This window comes from Asterias amurensis, chromosome 16, assembly GCF_032118995.1.
Source record: "Asterias amurensis chromosome 16, ASM3211899v1".
NCBI lineage: Eukaryota > Metazoa > Echinodermata > Asteroidea > Forcipulatida > Asteriidae > Asterias > Asterias amurensis.
The window spans coordinates 12,057,606-12,068,408 of NC_092663.1; the positions used below are offsets into that span (position 1 = coordinate 12,057,606).

General features: G+C 38.7%; 1 protein-coding gene across 2 annotated transcripts in view; it reads left to right on the plus strand.

Moving 5' to 3' along the window:
* Nucleotides 1–8,914, plus strand: part of LOC139948629 (polypeptide N-acetylgalactosaminyltransferase 13-like) — a 46,407-nt gene extending 37,493 nt beyond the window's left edge. For both annotated transcript variants that reach the window (XM_071946827.1, XM_071946828.1), the window contains exons 10-11: nucleotides 2,554–2,691; nucleotides 3,646–8,914. In XM_071946827.1, the coding sequence (XP_071802928.1) occupies nucleotides 2,554–2,691; nucleotides 3,646–3,789 (282 nt within the window). In that variant the 3' untranslated portion in view covers nucleotides 3,790–8,914. The remainder of the gene's footprint in view (nucleotides 1–2,553; nucleotides 2,692–3,645) is intronic.
* The last annotated feature ends 1,889 nt before the right edge of the window (nucleotides 8,915–10,803 follow it).

Sequence of the window (10,803 nt, forward strand, 5' to 3'; positions counted from 1 at the left end):
GTGTCTCTAGAAAATCGTTCTTATGTAGTACAAACCTTGGAAACCATCTTCTTTTTTTACTATAAGTGCACACAAGCGCGAGTGGAATACAAAAAAATATAGCGCTTCTGCATCCCATATCCAACGCGCTATATTTTTCGTATTTCCACGAGCGCGCGTGTGATAACGTATTTATCTTCAAGCAAACTTGGCGCGTAACCATACAGCACACATGACGCAGGTAGTGATGTTAGCCGTGCAATAAACATGTAGGGTTTTATCACCACTCCATTTTGCGAATCTGATTGAAGGATTAGCGCATACTTGAAGATAATTTTTTTTTTTATTCAGTCCGCCCCAAACAAAGCTAAAAGCCACTCTTGGAATGGGGTTAACAAGAAGAAAATTTATTGAATGTGAAAAGAACTCAGGGGAGTTTGAAGGTATAGGAATTGATATTCCTCTTAAAACAGTCTAGATTGTAGGATGGAGGGAAACATGCACCAGGCAAGGGAGTTCCAAAAAGCTGTAGTACATGAAACAAAACTGTTGGAATGGCTCCTTGTTCAACATCTCAGCAAATCAAGAGTGTATGGATGAGAAGAAGCAGAAAGTCTTGTTTCACGCTCAAAAATTAAACTATTGCATCAACTACCTTTCTTGGGGGGGGGGGAATAGTGAAAAAAAAAATGAAAAAAAAAATTTGACAGTTTGCAACAAATCACCTCTTCAGATTATTAAACTCTTTTGAAGAAAAGCACTTTCCTTCAGTAGCTGTTTCAAAAAGTATAGCAAAAGTCAAAGAAGACAGTCTGTTGGCTGCACTACAGACTGCCCTCTTGTGGCTTAAAAGTCTTCTTGGTTATAAAGATGCCTATGAATGCCCAAGTGAGGGCGCTATTTAATGTTTGCTTTCAGTGCTGAGAGAATTATGGGCACTGACTGGTAAGCAAGGGAAGATTATTATTATTACTGGCTTAAGTTTTTTGCTACATAGGATGACTAAACACCAAACGGCCAGTTGCTAAAGAGAAAAAGTTTGATTTGACATAATGAATACAGTGGGTTCCCATGCTTGCTGGACTAACAGTCTGCTAGTACATAAAGCAAACTAGCTGGCTTCCAAACAATGTACACACGACCTTAGGGATGCACGACCTTAGGGATGCACGATCTTAGGGATGCATGACCTTAGGGATGCTATATATTGTGTTAAACACCCACAGAGCGCGTCACATGATGTCTTTAGTTTTACTATGAAACGTCGGCCGTGTGATAGTGCATCGTTTGCTGTGTGATAGCTCAACGACTATCACACGGCGTGCAGTACCCAGACGTCTTTTTACCCACACCTCGAACCCAATCAGTTGTGCATCTGTGCATCTGGAAGGCGCATACGAACATTAGGTGTAGGCCTGGGCGAATTATTCGAATATCCGGTTAATGGCGAATAGGTTTTCCTATCCGTAACCGCGAATGCCTTTTTTTTCTTAACCGGATATCCGCATAGGGCGCGAATAGCTATTTATAAACCGGATAGTTCTGTAATTACAACCAAGTAACCGGATATTCTTTAATATCCGAATATCCGCGAAAGTCGGGCGACAACTGACATGAATGTTTTGTCTGAATCCTAATGAAACTTCTATTAAGACAGCATAAAACAGCATAAATTAAGTATTTAACTATGCTCACCTCCGTGAAGAGTCAAAACAATGACATTTCTGACGTAATTTGTTCAAAGATTACAAAAGTTTTCCTTCACGTAGAGTCATCCACGATCAAAAGAAAAAGCAAATCGCCATCTTTAAATTAGATCCGGTCATTTTTATGAATGAACCGAGTGACACTGTCTAAAACTAATATCAATCCGCCCAGAAGATCTCATTCACAAACGAACAGCGCCCTCTATCGACAAAAAAAAATAAATTTTAATATTTTTTTATTTTTATTTTTTTTATAGCGCCCTCTAGCGGCGAAAAAAAAACTATTCGAATATCCGGTTAATTTCGGATAGTTGGTCAGCGGTATCCGAATAACAAAATTTCACTATTCGCCCAGCACTAATTAGGTGTACGAGGATGATAAATAGTCTGTTGGGTAATTGTTATAAAATAAATATTGACTGCTTTACCCATGCTATGGTTTAAAATCTGACTCCCTCGGTGATCCACGGGAGTTGTAGTTTTAACATAGCACACGAAGCAGTCAATATTTGTATACTATTATTCCCTCTTTAAATAATTCCCTTGTGGGGTAAATTGTTCCATTGTGTAAAGACCCCACAAAGTCCCTGGTTTTTCCGGGTCAGTTGAACCTAGTTTAACTGGAACCAGTTGAAAACCAGTTGATAAACTAGTTAAACACAGTTAAAAACCGGGTGGTTTATAATGGAATGTGGACAAAAACCAGTTGGTTTATCCAATAAAACTTAGTTAAACCAGTTGACCCCAGTTAATGGGTTCAACTGGAACTTTGACCGGGTTAGAAAAGGGTCGCAGTCTGAGACCTTCTCATAAACTTTCTGACTGCCTTAGAGAAATTATGCTCAATATGTTACTGATTGATCTCCAGGCGTTTATGATCACACTGGATGGTGAGTTTCGTTGGGAAGACCTGTGCTTAGACCTGGCTGACTACAGGCCTGGACAAAAACTGACACTAGAGGGCTGCCACGGAATGGGAGGCAGCCAAGAGTGGAAACATAGCAAGGTAAGGTGGCGTTGACCCCCCCCCCCCCCAAGGTTTTTATCTTTTTTGGTTTCCTAAACCCCCTCCTCCTTACTATATTTCGGCGGGCTAATTATTGCCTTTATTTCTCAATTCTAAAGTTGGAGCTACCTGTCTTCTTTGTTTAACCATTAATTATCTACCAGATTATTATTTCTTTATTCATAAATACCTCTGACAGTTTCGCTATTCCTATTGGTGGAGAGCACGTCATGTGGGTGTGTATAAACCTTTGTTTATGACCAGTGAAAAGTGTTAAAAACATGGGCATGACAGGCGAGCTTGCAACTGTGCTAATAAGACAGTTGATATTTCTATTGGTCGAGAGCAACGGCTAAAACAGTTGTGCCACATCGCGCGATACGCGCGACACGCACAGCATTCCCTTATAAGGAGGAGTTTACCCGATCAGGCCGAGGGCCTTACCATTTCATTTAACTTTTTGACCAAAGTGTTGATGTTTTTTGACCGAACAAGGTATTTATGAATGGAAATCAAAGTGTGTTGAATCGGTTTTCAACTAGTGGTTTTAACCCGACGAGGCCTGGTTCTTGATAATTCGTCTCGGTAAAATTATCAAGAACCAGGCCTCGTTGAGGTTAAACCACTAGTTGAAAACCTCTTCACCACACATTGATTCCCTTATTCTAAAATTTAGTGCTGTTTGTCCTACTTTGTTTTGTATTGTTGTAACGGGTACATCCAGCACAAACCTCGGCTTTTAGGATGATTGCCTGCATGTGCAAATGTGGAAATAAATGTTCTATAAATGATCCATAGAAACGTTGATTTTATTTGACTGCACTGACTCATCATGTTTCGGATCCTCTCTAACAAAGGAGCGCTCAAGTCTGTGTATATAATTTTTGTAAATTGGTAACAAGTAAGAGGCTTTTAAAATATTTCTGCATTTTTGCGTTTTGTTTCCTTTTACAGCCGGGTCATATAACCCACAAAGAGAGCGGTATGTGTTTAGATGTTGCTGGTCTCCAAACCAAAGTTCTCGTCATCAACGTTTGCCGAGAACGGCCCACGGAATCCTGGGAATTCGCTCATTACAGAAAACCAAAGAAAAGCTGATGAAGAATATGTTCTCACTGCGATTATTTAAATATTTTTTATGCAATTGATAGAAAAAACATCAAATGTTATTTTTGTAAAGTAAGGTGATCCCTTTGCAGCACAAAATTTGGCTATACTGGGATGGTGCAGCGTGGCGTCACAGTGAACGTGAAGAAAGAAAATAAACAGAGTGGTGGACAAAAAGCACAAGAAGTTGATCAAATCCAACAAAGCTATGGTGCAGGTTAAAAAGCTTGACTTGAAGATTAAGAGGAGCTTGGAACCAACCGTTAGCCTCATCACTTTGATAGCAGGCAGGGCGGCTTTCTGGAAGGTGGTGGGTGATGTAGCCAGAACAGCAGGTGCAGGCAACTGGTTCCAAAACTTCATGGTGCACGGATAGAAGGAGAACTTGTTTAGGTCAATGGATGCATCAGGAATGGTATTTCAATTGGTGATGATGATGATGATGCGAGGGCATAGTCTAATCCAACACCAACTCGGGACTTGGTGGCAGCCCTCTACTCTTCCCTGTCCAGCATTAGGGTCCTCATCTCCCCTGTGTCACTAAGGCCAACATCCCACCGCAAAGTGTCGATGAATGTGGCTTGTCGCTGTCCCCTTCTGCCAGTTCCTTGATTTGGTTCCCACTAGCGGTTAAGAGCACCGAATTCAAGCGTTGGTGTTTGATCAGCAGAGTGTGGTTTCGAGTCCCAGTCGTGACACTTATTAAGTTAGACACTTAACCATGATTGCTTCATAAAGTTGGGAAGGTAGTGCTTTCTGCTCTACCAGCTTTTGATGGATGATACCCAACCCTATATCCAGATGGACTGTAAAGGGGGTAACCCTGTTTCATCCCCGGGAGTTGGTGGCAACAGCCCCTGGAAAAAATAAATTGTAGCCCACACCTTGAAGTGACCTTCAGGCCTTGTGTGTCTGGCAATTTGCATAAAATATGGTGCGATGGGCTGCCTGCCAGCCCACGGGTGTCGAATGCAGTGGCCTGCCAGACCCATCCTCACTTTCCCTGATCTTAACAAGATTGTGATAAGTACTTTAGAAGCAGTCACCCATTTCTGCAAGCACAAGGTTGTATTTTGAAAGGTCAGGTTGGTGTAGTGGTGTCTTGCCTCACCTTCCACCTCTGGGGACCCCGGTTCGAATCCTACCGTGGGTACTATGTGGATTGGATTTTCAGTCCCAACTTGACTGTGTGGGTTTTCCCAGGAATAATTCTCTGGGGTTTTCTTCCCACATCTAAAAACTGAAATTTTGTCAGCATCTTCTCTTCTCGTTTGGCTCTAATTAGAGTGTTGAGAATGTATATTCAGATCCAGAAAGCTTCCTGGATGTATGTTTAACACAAATTTGATGCAGGTAACCAATTAATTCAGACGATCAGAGCACTGATCAAAAAGTTGTCATCAACCACCAGTTCTTTTCAGAACCAACGCTACTCAAAGAGATTTACACATGGTGCTCTGCAAACCTTTCCTAATTTTACTTGCTTATATATACTTATGCTTTACCATAATTGTGACCCACTCTGTGAAAATGAGTCACATGTCGCCCAATGCAATATTAAGTTATGGACAGTTTAATGTATTGAAAAATGTATTAAAAATTTTGTTAAAAAAATCTGTTTTTCTTTTTAAGATCTTTAGTTGCATGGTTAACCTAGCTTAGAACACTTACTTTTAGGCAATAAAGCTATGAATACAACAATTATGTGATCATACTTATGTAAAATATCATTTTACTTGTAATTCGTTTTAAAAAAAAAATGGTGTAGTGGCTAATTTCAAACGGGAGTAACTCAGCAACGCGATACACCCCAAAGCTTTTATAGATGCATACCAAATTACTGCTGCTTATGTGTTCTTTCCAGCCATACATATAACTCAATTCCTGACATTGCTTACAACTGACTCATTTTCACAGAGCGGGTCACAATTGGTTTGTCCTTCCTCGAGTGGGACATTAAACTGTATACTTGTGCTTTAGGATTGTGCACCTATAAAAGAACCCTGAACACTTTATCATGGAAGAGTAGGGGTTGACCACAGTGTTTCAGCCCTGCATGCTTCGTTTTTGAAAGGGCAAGGGCACCACGGGGCATTGTCTCCTTGATAAAGGGCACCCTATGAGGAAAATTGTAAATTTCTTCTGGAGCATTTCAAGAGCACCAAGGGCACCAGGGGGCATGGAGGCAGTCGCCTTTGTTGCCTCCTTCAAGTATCAGGCCTGCCAGGGACTATGCACCAAAGTCTGCAAAACATAAAAGTAGAATTGCTGTAATCAACAGGCAAGTTCTCATCAAATGGTCATGTGATGCATTTAAAGTGATTTGATTGGCGAGTGCTTATGAATATCTAAATAGGACAAACATTCAAAATTGGACTTGGAATATTTTGCTTTTTGGTTTTTTAAATAATTGTTTCTGTTATTGTTTTTTCATAAATCAAAGCTATATATTTTCGGTGCTACTATCTTGTAATTTTTTGTTTTGAATTATCATTGAGCAATTCTATAATCTTCTGTGCTTTTGGATGAATATTTGTTAGACTTGCAGTACTATAAGTATAAGTGTTACATATAAAAGAGCATTATCTTAAAACAAATTAATAAGTTTTGAGTGCAGAATGCACAGTGTTAAAGGACGAATGTGTAACTAAGTAATTTTGTACATCCATCTAATGGGTTTTATATTTTCTTAAAACTTAAAAATTACTTAACAAATTTATATTATGCCAATGTTATTATAGGGGATAAAACTAATGCCTAACTAAGTGTTTAATTATATTTCAATGCTATACTTTACATATTGAGTCAGACACTGATTTGTTTGTTTTTGAGTTGCTTGTTTTAGGGTTTTTTCCTTATCTCATAGAGCTGCTAAGCACAAAAAATTGCTTAGCATGAAATTTCTTCACTGATAAAATCAGCATTACCAACCAAATTTTCTTGTGATTTACAAGATAAGCAAACAACAGCTGAATACCAGCAACAAGCAATATGCAACAAATGGAAATTTGGTTGGTAATCCTGTTTTTATCAATGAAGAAATTTCATGCTAAGCAAATTTTTGTGCTTGGCAACTCTATGAAATTGGGCCCAGGTCCGTGGCCACACATTGAATTCTGATCTCTTTGATTTAATTGGAATTGTCCAGATTTTGTATACCATGTAACACCCATTTCAGACAGGTGCGCCAGATTAGGAGCAACTGTAGGTTGACCCAAATAAATTTGGTTTCAGACAGACAAACTTGACATAACATTTATATTGGCACGGCTCATGACAAGTATCGTAGTTGTTCCAAAATGACTGCAACAGTCAATCTTTCCGACTTCAAGCGTGTCCAGTCGCTTCTGCATTACTCTGGTGTGCCTGTCTAAAAACTGATGTTAGTTATATGCAAATCAGTGAACGTTCGTTACACATTTCATTCTTGCCAATGTTGTGCAAAAACTAATATAGGTTTTCTCGGTCAATTTCGGAAAATGAGCAGCCAATTTACCCATCAAGCTATTCTATTTCGCGCAAAATCGAATGCTACTCGAAAGGGTAATTCGATTTTGTTTTATGATTAGTCAAATGTAATGTTGCGTCATTCGATTTCACAAAATAATCATTCAATTTAACAATTCATTAAAGCAGCATTTAAAATCGCAGTCGCTTCTTGAGGCGTGTGTGTCTCGAAAAAGAATGACGATACACTAAATTGAACATAGTGCTAAAGGAATTTGACTCGACTCGACGAAATTGAATTCTGAATTTGAAACGCAGTAACAACTGGAGAGGCAAAACAGCTTTAATTCGAACGCATGGAAATGAAATTGGCTGCTCATTTGCAGAATTTGACCGAGAAAACCTATATATAGTCTGGTCCATCTATTTATTCGAGAACTAGTAAGTATGTCTACAGGGTATTGGACAAAGATATGTACTTTTTCGGCCTGCTTGGCCGCCAGTGCAGTTAAATAAATCATAATAAAAAATAGTTAAAAACAAAAATTAAAAACTAAGTTAGCAAAGAATGGCCACTTTCGGAAGCAGGTAACTCTGGTTAGACGGGAATTTTGGCATGTGCGTGTCTGTACTGCACTTTACTAGGCATTCTATGCTTACACAGCTAGCGCAGAAATTCGCACTTGCGAGTAAGCGGAGACTGGTGATTTTAGTAAGCGGAGAATGGTGGTTGTAAGTGCAGAATTTTGCGGTAAGCAGAGCCATGAAACTGGGCCCTGCTAGTCATTGTACACATTTATGTAACAAGATGTGCCACAAGTTTCCAGATGACTTCGATGAACACTGAGTGGTATGCTCGGACTGCACAGCTGGCTATCAGGGCCTAGTTTCATAAAGCATAAAAACAGTAAGCAAATGTATAATTTTTACATAATCGGTTAACTGTAAACGATAACCCTTAACTGTTTCAGTCAATGGCCAGTGATTTACCAGTGGCAATCTCAACATAAACAGTTATTGGTTACAATTAACCACCAAAACGCACCCCAGGTTCCTCCATAGATAGGGGGCTAATACACCTCTGTTAATATTTATGCATGACGTCATGTTTCTTACCCAAAATGAGGCCAAAGGCGCCTACTGCCACCACTTGCAGTGGATGCACCTATAGCCTCGTTTTGGATTAGAATTGTATAAATGTTAAGAGAGGCATATAACAGCTGTCATGTGATCCACAGGAAATCCTGTAGCTAATCAGACAAGAATTAACAATTTTATATCTGCCATTTGCTTGTTTTGTTAAATTTCTTTTTTTTTTAACCAGAGGCTATAATTATTGTGTACAACTTTTGTTTTGCTTGCAGTAGAATGACTTAAATTGAAGTGTGTGCAATTAATGGATTACTAAACGATGACTAACCAGAAGTAACGGGAAAAATAAAAACAACGAAAAAGAACGACGCTGAAAGGTAAATCTCTTCAGTGTTAATTGCACATCTATATTAACTTCATAAAGTGAGGTCAAAGGTCACAATTTATAATTAAACTGCAACTTGAAAAGAACAAAAGTTGGTATTTACAACTAAATACATAATTGTGGTTAGGAAATGTTAGTCAAAAACCTGATGGATTTTAAATTATCAAAAGTTAACATAATTACGAAAATTGATCAAGTCCCTTGGAACCCATTTCAATGGAGATTCTTTAAAGTAATATTTGTGAAGCTATTAAGCACAGGCAGATCCTGCTAACCAGAAAATGGTTACCAGCCAGAATGGCCTGAAAATCACACTGTTCTGACTGGTGCCCTGCCATGTTATGGGTCGTTTGTTTTTTGGTAAATACATCAGCTAAGCAGTAGTGCCAGTTTTCTGCTTTTTGAAATTTGGCTACTGGTCACCAACGTGTCATAAGAGTGGCACATTTCCCAAGCGACTAACACCCACGTCAGACAGGCGCACCAGAGTCGAGTCGCGCCAAACCAAATAGATTAGGATTGACTCTAGTTGTTCCAAACGACTGCAACAGTCTATCATTTGACTTCTAGTGCGTCCAGTCGCTCCTAACTGTTTCAGACGTACTTAATTCAGAATTTGGTTCAGCGCGACTCTGGAGGGCTTGCCTGAAACGGGTGTTAGCAAATTAACTAACAAGCACATTGTAATGATATCCAACAGGGCCTTATTTCATTGAGCTGCTTAAAGGCAGTGGACACTATTCGTAATTACTCAAAATAATTATTAGCATAAAACCTTACTTGGTAAAGAGTAATGGGGAGCTGTTGATAGTATAACAATTTTGAGAAACGGCTCTCTTTGAAGTAACGTAGTTTTCGAGAAAGAAGTAATTTTCCACGAATTTGATTTCGTGACCTCGGAATTAGATTTTGAGGTCACGAAATCAACCATCTGAAAGCACACAACTTTGTGTTACAAGGATGTTTTTTCTTTCAATATTATCTTGCAACTTCGACAACCAATTGAGCTAAAAAAATTCACAGGTTTATTATTTTATGCATATGTTGAGATACACCAAGTGAGAAGACTGGTCTTTGACAATTACCAATAGTGTCCAGAGTCTGCAGCAAATAATGCTTGAACAATGTTCTGCAAAATACATGTAAGCATTACCAGTCACATCGATTGTTATGTGGAATGATAATATAACTGGTTTCCTTATTCAGGTTAGCATAATGTGATTGTGCTTAGCTAGTTTATGTGCTTACTTTAACCAGCTCTATGAATTTGAGACCCTTGTTAATGGGAAACAAATTCCTCACATTGTTCTCACTGCATTTGTTTCTATTATTAGAAATGCCCTTCACCCAAAAATTGCTTTCGGTAGTTTAAGAAACAGAGCCTTCACTGTCTGGCCTTTAAATGTCTGGTCTAGCGAGGTCAAACTAAATAAAAAACAAAAATCCCACATACTTTGTGATCAGGATTGGGTTGAAAGACTGAAAGAAAACATTACATTAAAGACACTGGACACATTTGGTAATTGTCAAAGACCTCACTTGCTGAATTCCAACATTATGCGTGAAGTAACAAACTTGTGAAAATTTGGGCTCAATTGGTCATCGAAGTTGGGCTCAATTGGTCATCGAAGTTGCAAGAGAATAATGAAAGAAAAAACACCCTTATTGCACAACTTTGTGTGCTTTCAGATGCAGAATTATAAAGGGCTTCAGATCAATTTAAGCCTTTTATTGTTTGATATCAATATAAACCAGTGAGAAATTGCCTCTTTCTCAAAAACTTCAGAGGGAGCTGTTTCTCACAATGTTTTATAATATCAACAGCTCTCCATTGCTCGTTACCAAGTAAATTTTTAATGACCAATAGTGTCCAGTGCCTTTAATAAGTCAGCCCCTCTTTTTTTATTTTTTAGGTTTGGAAATAAGCTCAAAGCCGTCTGTTGATAATGCATTTTCAAACGAAAGCATAATACAAAAAACATGAACAAGATTGTATAAATTTGTTTTTTAAAACCATACTGCAATTTTTAACATTAAAGTAGAAATTCCAACCTTGAAACTGAAAAAGTAATTTCTCTGGG